This window comes from Mesoplodon mirus, assembly GCF_964341445.2.
Source record: "Mesoplodon mirus genome assembly, chromosome: 9".
Taxonomy (NCBI): Eukaryota; Metazoa; Chordata; class Mammalia; order Artiodactyla; family Ziphiidae; genus Mesoplodon; species Mesoplodon mirus.
Genome location: NC_138985.1, coordinates 86168915 through 86194552, shown reverse-complemented (window position 1 = coordinate 86194552; position 25638 = coordinate 86168915). Strand labels below are relative to the sequence as shown.

Sequence of the window (25638 nt, the reverse complement as noted above, 5' to 3'; positions counted from 1 at the left end):
AAAGTGCTTAGGACAGTGCCTAGTACTTGATAAGCTTTACATAAGTATTTGTTGTTTAATGAATAGATAAGTGGGTGGGAGGTAAGATACAGGCAGATAAATTTGCAGTCTTGATGATAAACTCAAGAAGCAATGTGACGTCTTCTATATGTCTTGCCGCCTATTATTTAAGCCTTCTGAATAGGGCGGTATGAGTGGAATTTCGAAAACACAGCAAATAATCTTCTCTCTCAGTTCTGCATCACCCCCTCATGTTTTGTTAATAGGCCTTCTTACCGTAGAAGGAGAATATGTTAACTCAACAGACACCATTGGGTGGTTTTGATCTAAGGGAAACAGAGGACTTCATCAGCATGAGGCCTCAGTTAAAATTCATACACATTATCTAGAACTGGGATCTAGAACTGGGATCAGTTTTCTCTCATTGGCAGTACAAGTGCATCTGCTAGAATATGTGACATCTTGAGCCCTGAAACTGATGGTGAAGGAAGGTACATTTTCATGAGTGAGTAACAATGAGCCCCATGTGACAGGTGTGACCCGACTAGTTAGGCCAACCCTGTGGGACCCTGAAGTGGGTGCTTTAGGTAAGGAGGGACTTGGGTAATGGGTAAGCAGAGCTATGGCCTAAAACCCGTTTCATCCACTTCATAATTTTCTTAAAATTGGCCCTGCTCCCAGAAACCAAGGGGGTATCAGAAGTGTCTCCTGAGGCTAATAATGCTGTCATCTATGAGATGAACACTTAGCCCATATGAAACTATGCCAAGTATATTAAAGTGTACCGTATTATTAAAGTGTATTGTTCCTACACATCTAAGAAGCACATTTTTTCCACATATTTTAATAGAATTCTACAAAATTGGTGTTTCCTCTAATCTCTTAACATGAGTTTTCCACCTCTCCAGAGATTCTAGGAACATAATTTGCTATTTTTCTCTCTATTTATTACTCAAAATTTGTAGCATAATCTCATTTCCCTTATTTTGATTGTCCTTATTTGAAACCATTTTCTTTATTTATTTGACAGTGTTAATTTTAAGATTTATGTATATATTTTATTATCTTTTAATGCTTTAACTTCTATCAAGTTGATTCCCAAGAATAATATTGCTGGTTTAGAAACTATAAGTATTTTAAATGTTATAGATTTTCCAGATTGCTTTCCAAAAAAAGGCTACAATATTTCACATTTCCACAGGCAATGTATGAGAGTTTCCTTTCCTGGAATGTCCACCAGCAACAGGTGATATCACCAATTTTGAAATTTGCCAGTCCTGGGACTGTAAAGTGATATGCTATACTTTAAATGGTCTTTCTGTAGCTTTTTGTGAACTTCATGATCTTTTCTCCTTTGTTTTGACATTTAGATATGAAAATATAAACTGCTTATTCATATCCTTCATATAAAAAGGATTTACAAATAAAAAATTAAATTAAAAAAACAGCACTTAGAAAAATAGAAATATTTTAAAATTGATGTGTAAGTAAAGCTTCCTTTCCTACAAAAGAATTTAAATGATGTGACATTTTTAACTTCATCAGATTAAAAAATGTGATAACATCTAATACTGAAGATCCATGGAGAACTAATGCTGCTGATGAAAGTAAAAATAGGAACTATCATTTTGTATAGGAATGTGGCAGGAAGAACCACAGTTTTAATATTTTACCCATTGATACAATAATTCCACATTACACCCAAATCTCAAAAAAGCAATATAAACAAATATGGTAGTAAAGTTGGATTTTATATTAACAAGTTGAAAAAATTCTAACTATCTGTCAAGAAGAACTTGGTTAAAAAACTATGGTATACCCATACAATAAAACACAAAACAGAATGAAGCAAATACTTTTCATACACTTTCAAGAAACTAGGATGATATTGTGGTCAAAGACTCAGGTTTGGAGAAAGACAGTCCTTGGGTCAAACCTTAACTCCACCATGTATGATATACACTGTTCAGTTCCTCATCTGTGAAACAAAAATAGCTACCTTGTGGACTAGAAGTGAGAATTCAATAAGTTAATGTATATAAACTACATAGCACAGTGCATTTAGTTAATGATCAAAAAAGTCTAACTTAAAACTAGTGATATAACAATTTATCACAATCCTTAAAAACTACATTGATATGACAATACTTTTTTTATCACAGTCTTTATTTTTATCAAAATATTAAAAATGTCTCGGGAATTCCCTGGTGGTCCAGTGGTTAGGACTCTGTGTTTCCATTGCTGGGGCCCCGGGTTCGATCCCTGGTCGAGGAACTAAGATCCCGCAAGTTGCGTGTGGCAGCCAAAAAAATTTGAAAAAAGTATCTGTTAAAACATGTGGGGTAGGGCTTCCCTGGTGGCACAGTGGTTGAGAGTCTGCCTGCCGATGCAGGGGACACGGGTTCGTACCCCGGTCCGGAAGGATCCCACATGCCGCAGAGCGGCTAGGCCCGTGAGCCGTGGCTGCTGAGCCTGTGCGTCCAGAGCCTGTGCATCCAGAGCCTGTGCTCCGCAATGGGAGAGGCCACAACAGTGAGAAGCCCGCATACCACACACACAAAAAAACAAAACAACAACAACAACAAAAAAACAAAAAGCATGTGAGGTAAACTATTGTAAAAGAGGCAGGAGGCAAAAAGTCAGGATATAAATGTGTGTGTGTGTGTGTGTGTGTGTGTGCGCGTGTGTGTTATGCTTAGAGAGATGCCTGGAAACATGCACAACATTACTTAACTGTGTTATCTCTGGGTGGTGGGATTTGGAATGATTTTCGCTTTCATCTTTGTACTTGCAAAGGTTTGATTCAATATTCTACCATAAACATATAACATCTTTATAAATGGGAAAACTATTTTCTAAAAATGTGGTTAGAATATGCATCCAAATAAAGAACTATTATTTTCTAAGAAAAACAGACATTGAGTCTTTTCAAACATAGTACATCTTTCAAAGTACTGTAAGATGCTAATCAACTGCTATATACAAATGAAAAAATACATAAAATTAACATAGATCTCAATCATTTTAAAATTCAAAATGTCTCTGATGAAAATTGATGTAAAATACTCAATGTGACAAAGTAATAGGATTTCCTTCCATAAGACAAGAAACAAAATCAGTCTCAGGGTGCTATAGTCATGCTGTGTACAGTTATGAGTTAGAGATTTCAGACAACACAAAGTAAGGTCTTCCTGATACCCTTAATATGCTGTTTCTCCAAAAATGAACAAATAATGAACAGGAATCCTTGAGCAAACAAACCAGTGGAAGGGCAAACACTTGTTATTCCTGATACTGGCTCTCTCAGATGAGCCTTCAGATTACCATGGAATGTGCCTGCCATTCTGGCATTCCCAGCATTCCTACTACGACGATGCAAGTACCAATTTCCAGCAGAATCGTAATCTGTTTTATACTACAGCTGTGAACTTGGATTTTCATGCTATACTTCCATAGAACAACAACAATTTTGTGAGTGCAATATTTACAATAGCAAAACATTAAAAATATCATAAATATCTAACAATATGGGAAAGATTAAGGACATTAAATTAAGTAAATATTAAATACATCCAGTAATATAATTTTATGTAGCCCTTGAAATAACATTTACAAAGATTTTACAGCATGTATTTCTGATATAATAGTATGGTAAAAAAGCAAACTAGAAAATTGTATAAAATGTATAAAAAACTTATAAAGAAATGTGCCCCAAATTAACTGTCTTTGTTGGTGGCATTTTAGGTAATCTCCCTCATTCTTTATTATTCTTTTTTTTTTTTTTTTTTTTTTTTTTTTGCGGTACGCGGGCCTCTCACTGTTGTGGCCTCTCCCATTGCAGAGCACAGGCTCCAGACATGCAGGCGCAGCGGCCATGGCTCACGGGCCCAGCTGCGGAGCGGCATGTGGGATCTTCCCGGACCGGGGCACGAACCCGTGTCCCCTGCATCGGCAGGCAGACTCTCAACCACTGCACCACCAGGGGAGCCCTATTATTCTTTTTATATATTTTCCAGTTGAACTAGATCTTAAATATCATCTAATCCAAAAATCTTCATCTTCTGTAAAATGAAAGGAATCTAAGAAATTAAGTAACTTAGTCATGGTTTCACATAGACATTGCAACCCAAGCCAGTATTCCTCTCTTCCACAGTACCATCTTGCCTCTTTTTGGGAGCATATAACTATCATTTGGAATAAATTATCTGTCCACATTTTTACCTTGATCCCACTATCTTCAAGCAAGCCCAACATGTCCAAAGACAGTTTAAATTCAGCTACTTGTTGTTATCATTTTTAAATGCGATCACTGGTCTTGACTGTAAAGAATTAAGTTAACATGTACCAAGGCTTTGCATGTTAACTCACAATTAATGGGTTTAGCATCTACGTAAATTTAGGAGGGGGTTTCTCACCAAGGTAGAAGGTTGATTCAGGGTCCTTGCGAGGCAAATGGGGAACTGCTTGGCCACTAAATACTTAAAATAGCAAACAGGCAGAACATCTTTGTGCTTCTGGAAGAAACACTGAAAATCTGTAATAAAGAAATACCTAGGACAGTAGTTTTCAACAAGTGGTCCAGGACCAACACATTAGCACTACCTGGGAACTTATTATTTCTTAACCCACCTCCCTATTCTAACTGAATCAGATCAACTGGAAGTAGGGCCCAGCAATCTGTGATTTGACAAACCTTCCAGATAATTCTAAGGCATACTAAGTTTGAGAATCATAGTCCTAGCAAATCAGTAGATACTATGGTCAAATTTTGCCAAAACCATGTTCCTTAAGCAAATACTCAGGGAAGGATTCCTTTTACCTTCTGATAAGTATAAAATACAGAGCTAGCAATTAGAGAAGCAGAGCCCCCTGAGAGTCCTTTCTGTCCTCTACACCCCTCAATCACTTGTTTGGTCACTCTGATAACAAGATGGAATGCTAAACAGATTTTTTAAATTCCAAGAGTTCCCTGCTCTAAATAGATCATTTTGTTGCACAGATGATGAGATTCACATATGACTTTCATGTTTTTCCTTAGACAAAGAGCTGAAATGAGTTATTATTATTAAAGGTTATTATTAGCTATTGGCAGAATTCTTCTTTCTTTGAGAACAGAGACATCACTGGCTTGACTGACTCTGAAACAAGGTTACAGAGAACTTTCACTAGAGGCAGTGGGCATGTGAGTTCTGTTCTTCAGTTGGTTTTGCTCAGACACATTCCGAAGCACATTTCATTTTGCTCTACAATATAGCTATTTCCTATCAAGCACTCACTGTTTTTTCTCTAAACTTCAAAGAAGCAAATGATGCTTGAATATGTGAAGGAAATATTCAGCTCTTTTATTAGTATATTTGTAGGTTTATTTTTTCAGTTGCTTATTCATTTAATTGTGTACCTACTAGGTATACACAAGGCACTGTCCTATGCAGGATAATAAATAAAAAGATGAATAAAATACTCCCTGTACTACAAGAAGTTTGTCATATAAAAGGAGAGATGAGAGTAACAGACAAAAATTATAAAAATATAACAAAGCATAATCTAGGCATCAGAGGTATATGACTAATGTGTGATGAGGCCTTAGTTAACTTGTTTACCATTTCTAGTTTGAGGGGAATTTATGGGTGAATTTATATATTAATTTGGATTTTAACAAATGGCAGAAAGGAGGAAATTCTAGGAGACAAAAGACTCAATAGCACTGCAAAGTAGAAAGCTTTGAAATGTGATCAGGCAAAGGTGAGTAGCCCAATCAACGTGGTTCTCCATTCTGCCCACATATTAACATCACCTGGGAAACTTAAAAAAAAAAAAAGTAATGCCCAATGTCCGGAGAAAACTATAATTCAAAAAGATACATGCATCCCTATGTTCACTGCAGCGTTGTTTACAATAGTCAAGACATGGAAACAACCTAAATGTCCATCAACAGATGAATGGATAAAGAAGATGTGGTACTTATATACAATGGAATACTACTCAGCCATAAAAAGAATGAAATAATGCCATTTGTAGCAACATGGATGGACCTAGAGATTATCATACTAAGTGAAGTAAGTCAGAAAGAGAAAGACATATACCATATGATACCATGTATATGTGGAATCTAAAATATTACACATATGAACTTATCTAAGAAACAGAAACTGACTCACAGACATAGATAGATGAGGTTGCAGAGGGGGAGAGGAGGGATGGATTGGGAGTTTGGGATTAGCAGATGTAAACTATTATAAATAGAATGGATAAACAACAAGGTCCTACTGGATAGCACAGGGAACTATATTCAACATCCTGTGATAAACTATAATGAAAAGAATATGAAAAAGAATGCATATATATGTATAACTGAATCACTGTGTTGTACGGTAGAAATTAACACAGCATTGTAAATCAACAATACCTCAGTAAAATAAAGGTTTTAAAAAGAACTCAGGTAAAATAAGAACTTTAGGCCATAAAGTTAAGAATTTAAAAAAAAAAGTGATACCCAGATCCAATCCCTTCCCCCCAAATTCTGATATAATTTTCTGAAGTGGGGCCTGGGCATTGGCTTCTTTAATTTTTATATTCCCTGGGTAATTCAAGAGTGAGGACAAGCCTGAGAGCCATGCTACCGCAGGGATATGGAGATGTCTGACTCCATGGCTTCAAATGCTGGGGTAAGAAATCTGCGTTCTGTTTAGGAGGAAATAAGAAATCATTAAACACTTCTGCACAGGAAAGTGATGTGAGCAGAGGTGTGCTTGTGGAATATTAAACTGGCACTCGTGGTGGGGATGTATAACAGAAGGCAGAGACGAGCACCTGGGAGAGCAATAGTTACTGTGACAACACTAAAGAGGCACAGTAACTGTGAGGAACGTGGAGTCGTGGCCCAGAGAAGGCATACCTTACAGGGCTCAGGGTGCCGGATATATGCTGTGGCTGAAGGAGAGAGAGGACCTGATGCGAGCTTTAGAGCCTAGGAGGTGAGGGAATGCCGTACTAGTCAGAGGAACATGGCTGGCAAGACCCACAGAATGGAAGCATCATGCATTATCCATTATTTATATATGCCGAGGCCCTGGGACACACAAATCAAAACTACCAGGTACCTGGAAAATCCATGCTTTCTCAAAACTTTGCCTATAGGAGACAGATTAGGATTCAACATTATTTAGAGGTTCTATCCCAAGTGGAGTATTTTTTTTGAGATATAAATGACATCTAACATTATATTAGTTTCAAGTGTACAACATAATGATTCTCTCTCTGTCTCTCTCTCTCTCTCTGGGTATGTGTGTGTATATATATATGTTGTGAAATGATCACCACAATAAGTCTAGTTAACATCCATCACCACATATAGTTATACATTTTTTTGATAAGGAGAACCTTTACAATCTACTGTCTTAACAACTTTCAAATAGACAATACAGTATTATAACTCTAGTTACCGTGCTATATATTACATCTCCAGAACTTATTTATGACTGGAAGTTTGTACCCTTTGATCACCAGCCCCAGCCTCTGGCAACCACTGAGGAGTTCCCAGAGGAGATCACTGAATCTGTAGAAAGATGTCTTGAGGGAATATCAAGACAGGAGGAAAACAAGATGGCTAGGGATCAATGTCCTGGAGAAGGCTCATATTTGGGGGAAAAACATAAAGAAGGAGGGGTCAGAAAGGTGGGAGAAGCAGGCAAGGGCACTATCAAGGAAGTTAAGAGAGAAAAGGGTTTGTAAGAAAATCCCGGGGCATGTAGCGCCCCCTCAGTGCTAGGATAGGTATTTATTCCACTGATACACACATTTCACCAAGTTTGGGAAACACGGCTAGAGTAAGATCAAGGAAATTGAGAAATTTTCTCAGTGAACTTACATTAAAGCTTAATTTACATTCCACCCATACTCAAACATGCTTTTCTACCAAAAATAATGCAATTGTAAATATGGTGGCTGGATTTTGTAACAAAAAGGAGTTTCTTGGTGAATTCTGAAAGGACAGTTTTGGTGGGGTGAAAATCTGATTATTGAGAGTTAATTAGAGAGAGATTAACAAGGGGAAAAAACCCCACTACTTTTCCTTAAGTCTTTGTTTCCCAAACTGTGGTTTGTACTTCCACAAAGAGACGCTGTTAAGAGGAAGCCACTTTAGCTAAAAATAAGATAGAAACCATATAAGATATCCAGAGTGAAATAGTAATTAACTGAGAAAAGTCAAGTCTAAAAAGGAAGTGATTCGGGACGTTTCAACGATATTTGTAACATTGAAAGTAGAAAGTAAAAGTGATACAAAAATTAAGAGGTGGTCTTGAAAATATGGTTAGATGCTCCTAAACTCCTACCAAATTGAGGACAAGGTCTAAAATATTTCAAGCAGCTAAATCTGATAATACACTAGCATAGTAAATGCACTGTATCTAGAGTCTCCAAACACACTTAAATTAATCCACATACTGTGTCACTTGAAAGGTCCCATATGAAGGAGTTTGTTTTCCTTCCTAGAGTCTTTCTCCATCTAAATATAATACGAATATTTGTTTTTACAAATTAAATCTGTCATTTAGAGCACAGTTTAGTCTGTGGCAAAACCAAGCAAAAAAGTCTAAGTTCCAAACAAAACAAACAAAAAAACCCCAGTCTCTTCAATTCTAAAGAGATATGAAAAGAACAATGACCTGTACTAAATTACTTATCAAAAAAATAAAAACTTATAAAATTTTCCATGCTGCATCTTTTTAAAAAATAAAAGCAGAAGGAAGTGCATTTAAAGAAACAGTACAAAGAAAGTATCTGCAAAGCTGCATTAAACATTTCCCAGCTATGGAAAACTCAAATACCCAATCTGGTTTCTATGAAACTTAAAAAGATCAAACAATTAGAAGGAAGCTAGGCTTGAAAGAGAAATGCTAGGGATTTCAGTAAACATCTGGTTACCATTTTCAATTGAAAGAACTAACCCACTTAAGGAAGTAGTTTAGTTTCTTTGGAGTAAAAATGAGACAGTGGCTTTTTGTTCCCTTTTGCACAGTGGAGGGTAAAGGAAACATCAGACTGGAGAGGTCACTCACAACTCAACTTTTATAAATAAGAAAGTTGTTTTTTCAAAAACTAAAGTAAATTGAACTCAGGTCCCTGTAGTATAAACAACTCAACAGAGTTAAGGTTAAATAAACATTCCTTGAGGTCTCCTGTGCCAATTAAAGAACAAATTCTGTTCGGTTGTAAATACATCGGTAATTCTATGAGCAATGAGGAAAATAACAATAAATGCGAACACACAATTACCATGTGTCATAACACAAAAAAATAGAACAGGGCAGCCCTATACGTTTCTCTGATTCAATTTCTTTTCTTTTCTAGTTTGATTAACTGAAGGCACAGAAGCACTTCTGATACCGTCCAAAACCTATTACTTGCCTAATAGAAAACGTATGTCCAGTGTGTTCGAGGAGAAATACCGACAAGGCAAAACACACTGTGCCTTTTAAATGTGGCCTTTGCTCTTTTGTCTTCCTGCTAAACAGTCGTAGTGCATATTAAACTCAGGAAGGCAGCAGGAGTGCCGGTGTGGGGCTGGAGGGAAAGAGGCATGAGGTGTTCATTAGCCTCTGAAATTTTAACTGATGAGAAGAAGCATCTGTTATGAACGTGCACTGCTCGCCAAAAGGGACCGTCTCCAATTTTGCCTCCAGATACACGTTTCTCCACTCCTTCTTCGCTTCCCCTTCCTCTCTTCTGCCCAGAGGACAGGAGACTAAAAGCAAAGACTCAAGGAAAGGAATCCTAAAATGATAGAGCTTTAAAATCTTGTCTTGCTTTCTCTCATTCTGTGTTGTATAAATGTTAGCGCCCGTCCCAGCACCGCAGATTTGAAAAGGGCGTCGATGGTGATTTTACTCATTCTCCGGGCTGATAAAGCAGCCCCTCAGCAGCATCCCTGCTTTGCTCCCATTCCAACAAAACTTCCTACTCTTTGCAATGGGCTGTTCCATTGCTGGATGAGTCTGATTGATACAACGTTCATCCTTCAGCTGGTCCTATGCCTTCTAGGGTTACCACAAATAAATCTTGTACTCAAGCGACCCGTTAAACAGCGGGAATACAAAAATACTGGCCCAACTACTTGCAGGGCCTCCCAGAAACTGTTTTCAATAGGAACAATCTATTTTCCCGTTCCTGCTACAGTTCTGGTTTCTGCTGCAACTGTAGAAATATGCCCTCTTCAAGTATACATAAATAATTCCGACCCAACGATAAAATATGCTCTGCGTCAGAGTCTCTTGAACTACATATTACTTAGACTCTACCCTGGGAGCAAGTTTAAAACTTTTGGAAAACATTTACTTTCTCTTAGGCCACTACCCATTCTATGAACTAAGACAATGATTTACTAAATAGTACCTCGATGATATGAAAGAGAAAAATTTGATGGTGCCTCTTTCTTTTTCTTTAGAGAAGTACATGTTATAAAAATCCTGGGTCATATGATATGTTTTTCCAAAGCAAGGGACTGGAAGAGCATGAAAGTGAATATTTTACACTATGCTAAGAAAAGAACCAGAAGGCGTAAGGCAGAGGACACAAACAGGACCTAAATGACATGATGGGGTTTTTGACCTTTAATGTTGTCTACATTCACGAGCTGAAAAAGCTATATGCTTACTTTTCCGTGTCCTTTACTGGAGAAAATCTTTAGGTAACACTATGCGTTCTATTGTTTTACGGAATATTAAAACTTCAATGAGTCAATCATCACCTCTAAGCAGACAACCTACAAATCTACATCTCCTGCCCTGACCTCCAGTCTCTGCTAAATACATCCACATGAAAACCTCAAGGCACCCGAGTCTGAGTATGTTCAGAACTAAACTCATCCGCCCTCCCTACAAAACCAATAGGCTGAGGAACACCGCTAAACGTGGCAGAGGAGTCTTGAAAACCAAAGAGGGGAACAAATGGACACAAGCATTAAAAACCTCAACAGTATAGAACTGTTTTATGTGTAAAGTATTAGCTCTATCTACTACTGAATTTGTGGTTGCATTATTTTTGTTATAAGAGATGTGAGCATGAAAAGAATACCAGTGTTCCTATAAAGTTACATAAAAATGAAATGTTGATGAATTAAATTTTAATGTGAAAGTCTGAGGTAGTTCACTATTTAAGGGGCTCAGCTGTTGGTGTATTATTTTATCCGCATTTATTCATGTATTCAATAAATATTTATTGCGTGCCCCTATGTGGAGGGCTTCATTTTATGTGATGAGCTGAGCAGACAGGGCTCCTGACCTCAAGGAGTTTACAGATTTTTTAGAAGTTTAGCTGTTTTTTCCTAATGGAATGATCCAAGAGACTGTGTGTTGGAATTTCAGGGGGGTTTACAACCCAGATCTGTCAATGAAGACATGTTAAATTGGGAGGGAGACTTGGAAAGGATAGGACCTGATAGGGAGACCTATCAAGTTCATTTAATGCCAAATACCCAGCAGCAGCACCCTTCTGCTACTGATGGAACCCACTTTAAGCGTACCTCTCCACAAAAGAATCTTCACAATCTCTGTATCTAGTTCCTGACAGCAGTAGCAATATTACCTCCCATATTTAGAGTGCCTACCACGTGCCATTCTCAGAACTATCTCAAAACAATCCACTACAGAAGAGAAAACTAGGGCTTTGAGAGGCTAACTTGCCCAGGGTAGTGTAACCATTAAAGGTAACACTAGGGAGTCCAACCCAGGTTCAGTCTTAACTCCACAGCTTATTCCCTTTAATTACCACAGTATACTAGCTCCCCAAGAAAGCAATTATTGCGGTTAAGCTCCTCTTACTGAATTTAACTCTCAACTTCCTTATGGCTTCTTTTTGAATACATATACATTTTGTAATACATTTTCCATTACAAAAGTTAAGATTGGTCTATAAGAGATGTTTCTTTTCCATATAAACTGCAGAAACAGCTTCTGGCAAGTAGCCATTATAAATAAACCTTCAAAATTAGACTAGATTTCAAATGATACATGGATGTATTGGACATTTTTAAGAGTGCAGGTGAATGTAAATAAAACTGTGGGAGGAGAGAAACTATGAAATTATAAACAAGGAAGGAAATAGGCTTTTTCTTCTTTAATATATTTTCCACAACATTAAGTACTGATCTGTATCTCTCGCTCTGTTGACTATATCTTTTAATAGTGCATCCCAAGAACACAGTTGGGTAAATGACAGTGTCCTTCTTAGTGGGGGGAAAGCGGTAGCAATATTATTTAAAATACGATCTCTAAACACAATATATCAAATGTAATATCAATACAAATATCAATAAATACTATTTATCACAGTATTAACCCTAGCCCTTCCTAGAAATGCTTTCACTATACCATGCTGTCGTGTTACACTCTCAGCTCGCATTGGAAGGTTGCTTTGTGAACCAAGATATGACATCCACTTCGTCTGCAATATAAATGTTGCTCTGACCCTTGACCCGTTACATAATGTCATCAACTTAATAATCCCTTTGAAAAAGTTGTTTTAAATGTACTACTTGGGCATGTCAAAGATCAGCAGAAGGAACTATAGAATTCCCTCCTTCCTGAGAGCGAAACCTCTATTCTTTCCCTTGTTGCTCTGGGTACTTGGCAGCTCAAGCCAAAATTAAGCCGAAATTTTGGTAGCTAAGAGGAATATCCAGTTTGAGCCCTAATTTTATATTTCCATTTTAGTAATCTTATTATTATATGTTTGACTATAAACCATCAAATCCTTTTTGAATGAGGTTTGATGTAAGGTAAAAACCTAACCTACCTCAGTCCTAGAGTTTAACCATCAGCTTGGTCTGAAATCAGATGACACAGAATTAGTCTAGATCCATGGGTCAGCAAATGTTTTCTGTAAAGGGCCCAATAATAAATATTTTAGGCCTTAAGAGCCATACAGTTTCTGTTGCAACTATTCAACTCTGCTGTTGTAGAACAAAAAAGCCAAAGACAGTACAAAAACAAATGCGTGGCTGTGTTCCAATCAAACTTTGTTTACAGAAACAGGCGTTTGCCCAGACTTGGCCAGTGGGCCATGGTTTGCCAACCACTGGCAAGAAAATTTCTATGGTCTTTCACTTTCTGTATTTCTTCAAAAACCATTCCATGTAAAACCCCCAAGTTACAAAAACAAGAGCAATTTGAAACCATAAGAGTGACTCCAATTCTGTAGCTTTGATAGCAGTTGGCATTTGTTTTTCACGTTGACTATATAATACACTTAATTTAAAAGTGCAGGATGTACTCAGGAGTGGACAGAAAATTGCTAAATATGCTCTACTCTTCAAGTATACATAAATAATTCTGATCTAATGATAAAGTCCATTGAATCAGAGTCTCCTGAGTCACACCCTTCTTGGATGTTGCCATGGGAATAGGTTAATAACTTTTTTGGAAAACACCTACTCTTTTAGGCCACTATACTATTCCATGTACTACAGCACTGATTTACTAAATACTATCTAGATACTAGGAAAGGGAAGAATTGGTTGGTCCTTCCAATCTTTTCCTTTAGAGAATTACATGTTCTTACAAATGCAGGGACATAAGATATATTTTTCCAAAGAAGGGTATTGAAGGACCATAAATGTATATGTTTTACATTCTGCTAAGTTTTGGAGGCATAAATCTATAAAGACAATTGTCCTCTTACTGTTTTCAAAATCAGCTTAAAGTAAAAATGCTGCTAAATAACTATACCAATAAATATTAAATAGTTCAATGGCATTGTAGCAAGCAGACTTTTGTATTGTTTTATTCCCAAAATTAACTTTAAACATTGCTATTCTTTGAACCAATAGTATATCCCTTAGGACAATGCTCCCCAAACTAGGTTACATGTCAGAATTACCTGTGTCTGTTTTTAACATATAAATTTCTGGGTCCCACTACCAGACTACTGAATGAGAAAAATATCGGTGAGGCTTTACTTTGTTTCTTCCCAGAACTCTGATGCGTGTGGACAAAGTGATTAAATTCTCACTACATACTCTTGTGAAGTAAAAATTCATTACTGCATTTAACAGATAAGAGAACTAGAACTCAGAGTACTGAACTTGCTTAAGGTCAAGTATACACAGCCTTAGAGTCGTTCCGGTTAGAGCCACCAATTTCTGTTATATCAGAATGGAATTAAGTGGGGGAAAACATAATGCCCATATTTGAATTTAAAACCCAAGACTGGTTACTTTTCCTTTCAATAAATGTTTACTAAATTAGTGGGAAAATTAAATACAATATGAAGCCCAAATGTAACAGATTATACTTAATCGTAGGATGTTGCCTGCCTGGACTAGCACCCTTTAATTTTTTCTAATTTTTATCCATTTTTGGCCTTAAATGGTAAAAAAAAAAAAAAAAAAAAGTGGCCCCATGCTGAAAAAAGGCCACCTGTGCTTCAAAGGATGGCACAAAAAAGAGATCAGCAGAAATGATGGGGGTCAAGTCAAAAGAGGATTGGAAAGCAGGTGGAATAAATGAGTAGAATAGGGAAAATGCATTTTATATTTATTTTCCTAGGACTAAAAATGTATTTTATATATGTGTCAAATCTTCACCTGAGTCCTTTTGTACTTTGTGGGAGTGCCTATTTTGCTTTAATGTAATATTTTCAAATTTCAGGTTAGCAAACAGCAATGGTGAAAAGAAAGATAGGTGGGGTAAGTCTCCAGATCATTCTGAACTGCTTCCACCTTCCCCAAGCTGCTCAACATGGGGAGATGAAGTTCAAATGTGCCAATATAGCATCCCACTTTCTGCTGCTGTACACATAGTAAAATAAGCATGGGGTGGATACATGGAACTAAAGAAAAAAATTTTTTACAAGAATCAAACCTCTAGAAAATATTTTTGACAGTAAGTGCTTCAATTCAAACGTAATTGGTAGATTAAATGTGTGGCCATGGAAAATAAGCTGCAATAAAAAAGTGGCTTTTTTTCTGTAGGTTAGATAATCAGGGACATGTTAGATGACGGTCATAGAACTTTTTTTATCTCAGGTATTCAATGCACATGCTCTCACAGTGAAAACTACAAAATCAAATGAAGAACCAAAAATCAATTTCCCATACTTGTGAAATTGCTACCCTTTCTTGAGGCTGATCCAGGAAAATTATCTTACTATACAAAGTAAAAGAATACCCAGAAAGAGGCATGGATATCTTCAAAGCTGAGGAAATGTGGGGAAAGGGAGCCAAATCAGTATTTACACTGACAAATTCTGGTGACACCATCTAGTTATCTTGTGCTACAGGCCCAGCAGCTCCCTTTGCTGCCAGATTCTATTGCCTTTAGGCTCTCTGCACTTTCTTGGTATTTGGAAGCTGCAAAGTCATCCTCCTTTTTCTTGTAAAACTGACTCAAGGACATCAAGGGAAAGAAGAGCCATATTCCTTGTTTTGCAACTGGAGAAAACTGAAAATTGGAATTGAAGTTGAAATGCACAGATAATCCAAGTTGTGCCTATACACAGTCAGTAGCAGCACCAAGGAGACAGAAGAACATAGGAATTTCAGACAATAGTGTTGTGTTATCAGGGCCGATGCTTTGCAGGATTCCAGGAGCACAGCTCATGTTGCACAAAGGCAGTGGTTATACAGTCAAGCACCTGGTTCAGCGATGGGCTAAAATAATTTATGGGATGAGAGGAAGACTAAACGTTTTACATCTTTCCTTAATACCAACAACAGCTATTCTGATCAATGGTTTTCTGACAATATCATTTATGGATGTTCCAGAACTTTAGATTGGTCCTTCTTAATAGAACCAACCCCAGTGAGGTTTGTAAACTTGGTTTCCAGCTGCTTTGATATTCCAGAGCATTCAACTTCCCTTTTGTTTTTCTTGTTTGTTTCCAAAAGCTCTAGATTTCCATACTTCTCCTGGGGGCAGGGACCAGCAAATGGCATTCCTGAAGATCTGTGCTAATGACCTCTGCACATTTTTAAGAACTTTCTTTTCATCAAAGTGGATCTCTTGGGGCTTTCTTCCCTGGGAGCTTTGTTAGCTAAGCAGCTTATAACTTTACCGCCAACATGGTAAAAAGTGGTGAAGAGTAATCATGGCTACATGTCCCCCAGCCTCTTTCACTGACCAGCATAAACCAGCACTTTAAAGAGCAAGGGGGGACCTAACTGATGAGCAAGCGCTACGAGGATGTCAAGATGGCTGAAAGTGAAAGGACAAATGAAAATTATAGTGGCACCGGGATCTGACTTTTTCTCCCAAAGGAAACCATCATGGAGATCAGCAGTGGATTCAAATTGCTTTTCCTCCCCTCCCTTTTGATAAAAAGGAAAACGGATACACTGTGTTGTCGTAAAGAGAAAAATCTGATTGGCTCATGGAGAATGAGTGCTATACATCCTGGTAGCTCTAATAATGATAGATTAGTGCAGGATAAGGGGCCAAAAGAGGGAGTGGGCAACACGGAGGTGAAGAGGGCGAGTACAGAAGTGAGAGTTGGAACACAGGGGTTCAAATCCTGCCCTTCCATCACCCCAGGTTTAAGATACAAGGTGAGTCACTGCACCTCTCCAAGCCTCAGTTTCCTCTTCTGGAATTGGGGAAGGAATGAATATTTCTTAATCTTAGGGCACTCAGGGGCCTTCAGTGAGGATTAAATGAGGCCATGAATACAGAATACAACATGTCACATGGTTAGTTACTCAAGAAATGTCAGCTGTTACTGTTATTGCCCTTTTTGACCCTCATCACCTACTCAACTTTTTTTCAAATAACTTGTTTACAAACTTGTCTCTTATTTTTCACTTCAAATGATAGAAATAAAAAGTACTTGACTAGTAATGGCGTGTGAGATAAATATCTATACTTCTTTTGCATTTAGAACCAATCTGTGAATCACATTTAAGCTGGCTTCTCGAAACAATTTCCAGCACATTCTGCTTGCAGTCAGATGAAGTGGCAATTTTCTTAAAATATTGAGCAGTTTGGTGCTGTGCAGAACATGTATTTGGGCTCATAAACATAAACATGTTTTACATAGCATTTAAAGATGAACTATGCAGCTCCAAAATGCTACAAAAATATAAACAAAATAACTTCAGGAATACAGAAATGTAGCTAAAAGAAGATGGAGAGGAAGCAGAAAAGGAGCCAAGTTTTCTATGATGCAAGAAAGTTGATCATGGGTAAAACTTGGTTCTTGTGAATTTTTTTAGAGGAAGATAGTAGCACATTTCAGGAAGTATTTAAATTAGAAGACAAGCAACTTTGGTAATTACTTCTGACTCTGACCTTTTTCTAGTAGCCCCAGCCCAGGGTCAGCACCGAGCCTTTCTTCAGTGATGACAACCGCATAGTGATGCTGAGTGAGAATGCGCTGGTGGAGCTGAAGCTCCCTTTTGCTGGAGGAAGGAGGCCTGTAGAGAACGGCCTTTCTGCCATGGCTGCCGAAGTGGATCTCAATTGACTCTTCGATCTACAGAAAGAAAGAAGGCATAAAAATTCAGGGAGAAAAGGGAGCACGTTTTCCTTGAAGGAGATCATTAATGCAAATCGGGGGCCATTCAGAAAGTTGTCTTTTAAGTTTTTCTCTGTAAATGAATGACAGATCCTCTGAAAGGCTGACCAGGACAAAGACAACCTCATCTGCGAGAACTGAAGGTGAACTGTATTTTTCTCATTATTCCAGAAGGATGAAAATTTCAGGCCATTAAAATATAGAGTTCTTGGAGGAATACCGTGGCATGGAAATACCGAGCTCAACTCTGGCTGAAAAATAGAAATTAATAGCAACACTTTTCATCTGCATTGTGCTTTTCTGTAGTAGTTCCAACTGCCTTATCTTTTAACAGTTCTTTTAGGTAAACACATTAGAGGAAATAGACTTAGGGAGGATGGATTTTGCATCGGAAGGACAGGGGAGTATAGCTGAGAAGCAATCCCAGAGCTCTCTGGAGACGCACAACGCTACTGCTTCTCTCCATCAGGACGTAGCAAAATTTGAATGCATCTCAGTGAGGCAGAATGGAACTTCGTGTGAGAAGAGGCGGGTATCACTTAAGTATCATAATTTTAGGTTCTTCCTTCAGTGGTTTATTGCTCCTTCAAAGAAATTTTCTTCTTTCTCACGCTGATGTTTGAAATACCGTTAACAAGAGAGAAGTTTTGGGACTTCCCTGGTGGCACAGTGATTAAGAATCTGCCTGCCAATGCAGGGGACACAGGTTCGAGCCCTGGTCCGCGAAGATCGCACATGCTGCGGAGGAACTAAGCCCACAAGCCACAACTACTAAGCCCGCGCGCCTAGAGCCCGTGCTCCACAATAAGAGAAGCCAGCACAATGAGAAGCACGCGCACCACAACGAAGAGTGGCCCTCACTCGCCACAACTAGAGAAGGCCCGCGTGTAGCGACAAAGACCCAACGCAGCCAAAAATAAATAAAAATTTATTTTAAAAAAAAGAGGGAAGTTTTGAATTGGCAAGTAGAAAGAATACTGACATTGAAATTCATTATACGGTTTAATGACGGATACTATGTGTTTTCCAGAAAATCTGTGACTAAACCTTGATAAAGTAGACATTTTTTACTACTGGAAGGAGTGATGAAAGTGGATGGGGGTTAGAGAAAAAAAAATGGGAGACGCCAAAGAAGAGGAGACAAAGGGGTTGGAGAAGGCAGATGAGGGGGAAGAGGTGAAACATGAAATTGGGAAGCCACATTACTTTTGGTGGCAGCTCTGAATCAAATTGTCCATTTCAATGATCTAAGACACATTTTGTACCCTGTCTTTTCACTCCTTAAATTTCTTCATTATTTCCCATTACTGACCAAAACAATTCCACATCTTTATCAAGGAATGTAGGCCATTTGAACTTAGACCCCATCTTCCTTCTCTGGTCATGTTGTACTCTTAGTCATTTCCATTCCTGATCCCATTCTGCTCCTTCATACAGACTCCACTGTGCCTTCAACTGATAATTCCTTCCTCTCTCTCCATTCTTCTGTTTAGCAAACTCCAAATCAAACAGTACCTCTTTGGAAAAATTTCACTGAAATACATCCTTCCATCAGCACTTATGAAATTGTGTCTCTCCCTGATGTGAGTTCCCTAACAGCCAGCCTGCATTGTCCCTGTGTCTCTAGTACACATCGGACATACTTAATAAATGAAGATATCTAGTAAATGAATGGACCGTAATGCTCTATCAAGATCTGATCTTTGAATATACATATGGAAAGAAGAAACAGCTTTAGCTTGTAAATGCTTTGAGGGCAGGAACCATACCCTATTTTCACTGCATACAAATGATGGCTATCTGAAAATTCATAGACAAAGCATGGTGTAGTGCAGAAGGACCCAAACTCTGCAGCCAGGCTGCCGGCTTCGAATCCCCTGGTTCCACCAGCACTAATCATGTGACCTTGGACAGTACCTTCTTCCTAAGGCTGCTGTGAGGATTAAGGACTTAATATTTGTAAAATGCTTAGAACTGTGCCTGGCATAAAGGAAGTCCTATATATGTGTTTTTAAAATAATCATATGTCAAAAAGAGCAGAGAGTCAGGAACACTGTTTCTGTATCTGAGCTTTGCCTGACACATGCTAACATAGGCTCTTAATACGTGTGTGATGAATACAAAGGAAAGAAAGAGAACACCAGCTATCACACCTTCTGTGCATGGTACTTTGGGAAAACATGATCAGATATTTTCCCTTGTTAAAGGACATTGCGTTTTATTGATAACGAAACTATTTAAACTCAAGAATTTAACTGCAAACTGGGACATAACTCTCCAGCAAATGTTGTAATTGTTCGTAGTGATAAACAATTAAGAAGGAGTATTTGAAACCAACTACTGGTTGAGCCTTTGGACTCAGGAATTAGAGGGAAACAGTAGCCCATAGGAGGCCAAAATAAACAAACATGCATCTAGGTGAAAGGGGAAGAGAGATGCTTCCAAACATATCAGTGTCACTCAAGCAAAATGCAGTGTCCAGAATTCCCTTCTCATATTATTTTCTTTCACAATCACAGGATGCCCTTCTCGATTACAGCTGGCTCGGGTACAGCAGTGATTTCACATGAGAAGAGTGTATTTTCAAACTTTAAGTTCTTAGTATTTTGAAAGATATAATCCCTCTTTCCCAACCCCGCCCCCCAAACCATGATCAGTTTAAGTAAAAGCAGCATAGTTCTTACCGGCCTATCTTATAGAGAGCATATTTTTTTAAAAGTGTTAATTACTGGCCATATTTTATCATGACCCTTATAACACACTGAAATTTTAACTCATGTCTCAGACTACAGAGAATAAATAGGAAATGAGTTTGCCTGTCAAATTATGTTGTATTATCCTGACAAATTATGTTGTATTATACAAACTGACCCTGTCGTAATATTTATAACACCCTGTATCAGCAGAATGGCCCAATACCAAGGGGCGAGAATGGTCTTAGCTGGTCCAACAACAGGGGCACGCACTGCATATGTGAAATACAGTTACGTCAACCGCACCAGCAAATGCGGGATTATCAAATGCCCGGAGCAGCGCTTTTGGAAATGAGAGCTCCTGATGACTCCTACAAGTTTGAGGGTATCTTTTTAGTGGAAGAATACATTTACCCTGGCTATTACTACAACAACTGAACTTAAGACTTGCGGGTCTGCTGCGGAGAATTTAGAAAAGAATGAGTGTTACTGGATGTTGACACTCTGAACCCCGAGTCACTTCCCTCTCTCCCTTCTTCCTGAGAGATCTGCAGAATAGCCCCTCAGAAATCACTTCACTGGACTACACGAAAGTTGCTTTATAACCGAACACGTTATTTTTATTGGAAGGACTTCAAAATCTGAAGCCTCTATGCCGCCTTAGGATAGAGAGTGTTGTAATAGACTAGTTGGAGGGTTAGATGCAGCCATGTAAGAAATCAAAAATCTAGATTTGGATTCTGGCTCTGCCAGTCGCGTGCTTCGTCCACTGGGGAGAGTGATGTAATCTCCCCACACCAGAGTTTTCTCATAGGTATAGTTGAAGTAGCGAATCCTACTTCATGAGATTGTATGGTGAAATTAAATCAGTTTTCTATATGAAAGCGTCCAACACAGCATCCCACCAATAAACGATGTCAAATATATACAAGTAAAATTGAATTAAAATCTATATCATATTGTAACTGCTTTTATGTTAGGAATTCTGTAAGTTTTTCAATTAATATAGTTTGGTCTCTATCATAAAAAGCCTTTCTACAGTAAACTATATGCTTCTATATACCCTGATACATATTTTTCTCTGTCGGGCTTATCATCTTTTAAGGCAAAAATATGATTTCTTTATTATGTTTATTGTCTGTTTCCCCACACCATAAAAGAAGGTAAAAGAAAGCATATATTTTTGTCTGTTTTGTTCACTTTTGTTTCCCCAGCCTAAGAATAGTCCTTGGCACATACGGGCACATAATAAATATTCTTTGAATGAATGAATACAAACATCTTTTTTTGCAATATGTAAGTCTTTTTTATAAATACTACCATGGAAGATTGGGATAGAAAGTGGTGAAAATTTGTATTAAGAAATTTGTTTCAAATGTAAAATTGATAGCTAGTGGGAAGCAGCCACATAGCACAGGGAGATCAGCTCAGTGCTTTGTGACCACCTAGAGGGGTGGGATAGGGAGGGAGGGAGGGAGGGAGACACAAGAGGGAGGAGATATGGGGATATATGTATATGTATGGCTGATTCACTTTGTTATAAAGCAGAAACTAACACAACATTGTAGAGCAATTATACTCCTTATTAAAGATGTTAAAAAAATAAAAATAAAGCAATTTGTTTCAGTAGAATAGTGGCAAGAATGACAAAAATAGAGTCAAATACTTGAGCAAAGTAATGAATTTACAGTAAAAAAAGTTCAATAAAGAGCTATATTATAAAGGCAGTATATTTCTCAGTTACTATTAACAAGTCTTTACCAAGACTTACCACAAAAGCAAGAAATACAGCTCTTGAAAATATAGTAGAGATGAGAAATAAAACTTGTTTTTTTTTCCATACAACAGAAAGATTTTTTTTCTGGATTTATTAAAGTAGCCACGTATTTATGACACTTTTTGATGCTCAAATACAAATCATATAGTAGACCTCATATATGTGTCATATACAACTAAAAGTCAAGTTGCCATGCTGTCTAGATTTTTGGCATTTTAGAAATATTATAGAGTCTATCATAGTGAATTACAGTTTAATTTTTCCACTACGAGAATAGAGAATTTTTTTCCATTGGCAAGATGTACACTTATTTTAGAGAATTCAAGGAATAAAATGGATGGAGTTTTCCAGGATGCATATCCAATACATTTTCTACTTAAACACTATTTATAACTGTAGGACAGTTTAGGAACTGCAGGTTCCCTGGATATGCAAACAGAGCCTCAGAGAATGTTCCCTACTTAAATGAACATATAATGACCCGCGGCCTCCATCTCACAGCTGACTCAGCTGAACCTTGAGCCCATCATGGAATGATCACACATTTCTCAGAACTACTCCATGACAACTGAGCACCCTCTGAATGTACCCCCAAACTGTACTTTGGGGCTATCCCAACACCCAACATCCAATGTAAGGCAAATTTACCCATCTGTGGCTCTATGTAAGTTCTAAACAAAAGCAATAAAGTTTCAATATTAAAGAGTATCCACAATATAGCTTTGATGAAATGGCACCCATTTAAATAGCTATTGCCAAAACTCATCTTCACCTATTCCTCAATCTAATTTTCCCTTTGACACTCTTCACAATTTATAATTACAGATTGCTTGTTTACTGTCTGCCCTTCCTGCAAATCTGTATGTTTCACGAGGGCCTAGACTTCTCTGCTTTGGTCATTGTTGTACACACAGCCTACTGCCAGGTTCTAAATAAGAGTGAATGGGAGGATGAATGAGCAAATGAATAAACACTAAATGCAAACTATGAGTTCATTACTTGCAAATATATTCATGCCCTTTCATTATTTTACTCACTGTCAGGTAAAAAAATCCAGTAGAAAGTCTCAGTGGAGGCTTCGACATCCGCATCTCAAGTCATAAGATATCCATGACCTCTTCATCCCTAATGACTCTCTCCTCCACTTCACTTCAACCACCCACTCCAATGGCCAAATCTTGCTTGATCTTTGTGGTCCCCCAAACAGTCCCATCTCTGAAACTATAAAATGCGATACTCCATTCTCTGATCACTTTCATTTATTTCCAGATCTTCTCATTTATTCCTAATATATCAGTTCTTCAACCACTGGTCTTTCCCCCTAATGCCAACTTTCTACTAGCCTCCTTTCACCTTCCTTCTCTGCATCTCAGATTCCAGGATCCAATACTCCCTACCCGGTACATTAAATTCCCTTGCTCCACTGTACGTGCATCACAGTCATATGGCAAAACCTCAAGCATGGATGAGCTGGAGACACAGCATTAAATAAGACAGGCAAGTCTCTGCCCTCACAGAGGTGACAGCCCATCAAGGAAAGCAGACATAAACATCTAGTTATAATAAATGATGACATGCCAGGTAAACCAGGAGGAAGAGGATGCTGTGAAAATTCTGATCTGAGAGAGCTGAAGAAGATCTCCACAACCCGCCTGACCTGCTCCTGGGCTGGGGTGCTGAGAGCTGCTGAAGAAAAGGGCTCAGGTGGACAGATCCTGGTTGGCAAAGCCAGTTCAGTCCTCACACTCCCCAGACCATCCAACTATACTTCCTGCGTCAATTCTCTCTCACATTCTCCAAAGTGACAAACTTTCCCACTCTCCAGCTACCTCCTTATTTCTACAGATAACAGCCTCCTCCTGACAGAGGAAAGTAGCCATCTTAGAAGGAAACACACTGAGTTACACTACGTCTGTTTTGGCAAACGTATAGCCTATCAGCACAACCAGCATTTCCTTTTTTCTTCTGATTTCCAGGGAAGAAACCAGTCCACTTCTTATCGAGGGTCAATCACTCTGTTTATTCTCCAGACTCCAGACTCCCCCTCCCTCCATGCAACAAACCTCCTCCCAAGCTCCACCCTCAAATCCCTGAGAACTTTCTCCTTCTTTTAGCTCCTTCTCCTGGATCCTTACTATCTCCTCCCCCTTCTCTCCCATGGGCTCTTTCTCAACATTTATTCATTTACCTATTTAATATTTTTGAACACTTTCTATGTGTCAGGCATGGTTCTAGTCTCTGAGAAATACAATAGTGAAGAACCTGGATAAAGTTCTAGCTCTCACTGAGCTTACTTTTTAGTGGGAGGAGCAATAGACAATTAATGGAATCATGAAAGATAAGTTCCTGCAGAGATAAGATATCTGGTCAGGGCAAAGTGTCAAAGATGACCCAGAGGGCTTCCCTGGTGGCGCAGTGGTTGAGAGTCCACCTGCCAATGCAGGGGACACGGGTTCGTGCCCTGGTCCAGGAAGATCCCACATGGCGCAGAGTGGCTGGGCCCATGAGCCATGGCCGCTGAGCCTGCGCGTCCGGAGCCTGTGCTCTGCAACGGGAGAGGCCACAACAGTGAGAGGCCTGCGTACCGCAAAAAAAAAAAAAAAAAAAAGATGACCCAGATGGTCATGCTGCTGTTGCTTGCATGTGTTATGAATGTTGTGTATGAAAGACAATGAGAGAAGAAAGATAATTCTTGGACAGAGAGAAAAGATAAGAAGAGGTATTAAAACAGAAGTCCTAGAAGGTCAGCAGCAGAGGTACTTTTTATTGTGAGTGGTAAATACGGTCAGGTAGGCAACAAGAAATAATTGGCAAAGAAGATAAAAGTGGAGGTAATGCAACATGACTTATTATCTTGTTAAGTAGCTGGTAGGAAACCAAAACCTAGTTAGCAGTAGAGAATTTAAAAGCCAGGTCATGGAAGCAACCTAAAAGTCCATCAACAGACAAATGGATAAAGAAGATGTGATACATATATACAATGGAATATAACTCAGCCATAAAAAGGAACAAAATTGGGTCATTTGTAGAGATGTGGATGGACCTAGAGACCGTCATATAGAGTGAAGTAAGTCAGAAAGAGGAAAACAAATATCATATATTAACACATATATGTGGAATCTAGAAAAATGGTACAGATGAACCGGTTTGCAAGGCAGAAATAGAGACACAGATGTAGAGAACAAACATATGGACACAAAGAGGGGAAAGCGGGGGGATGGGGGAGTGGGGGGATGAACTGGGAGATTGGGATTGACATGTATAAACTAATATGTATAAAATAGATAACTAATAAGAACCTGCTGCATATAAAATAAATAAATACAATTAAATTTAAAAAAATAAATAAAATGAAGCTGTAATTGCAAAAAAAAAAAAGGTTGGTCACTTTATGCTGGTCTTTCTACCTAGGTACAACTTTGATGAACTTTGATGCCGTTTACAAAAAACCATAGCAGGGAAGAGGTGGATGAGGAAAACTAGACTTACTAAGATAAAGTGAGGATGTTTTCTTGTTTTCTTGGTTTTCTGGATGGATGGGTACCATGATAGAATTTCAGAAGACCAGAGTTCTACTACCTAAATCACAGGATTTCCTAAGAACTATATGTCATGGTTCCCACAATGCAGAAAATAAGCTTTGTTGTTTTTTTGGGGTTTTTT

General features: G+C 38.3%; 1 protein-coding gene across 3 annotated transcripts in view; it reads right to left on the bottom strand.

Moving 5' to 3' along the window:
- The window catches only part of CPED1 (cadherin like and PC-esterase domain containing 1), a 318360-nt gene that overhangs the window by 269520 nt on the left and 23202 nt on the right, over nt 1-25638 (bottom strand). For all 3 annotated transcript variants that reach the window (XM_082631609.1, XM_082631610.1, XM_082631611.1), the window contains exon 2: nt 17280-17463. In XM_082631609.1, the coding sequence (XP_082487735.1) occupies nt 17280-17463 (184 nt within the window). The remainder of the gene's footprint in view (nt 1-17279; nt 17464-25638) is intronic.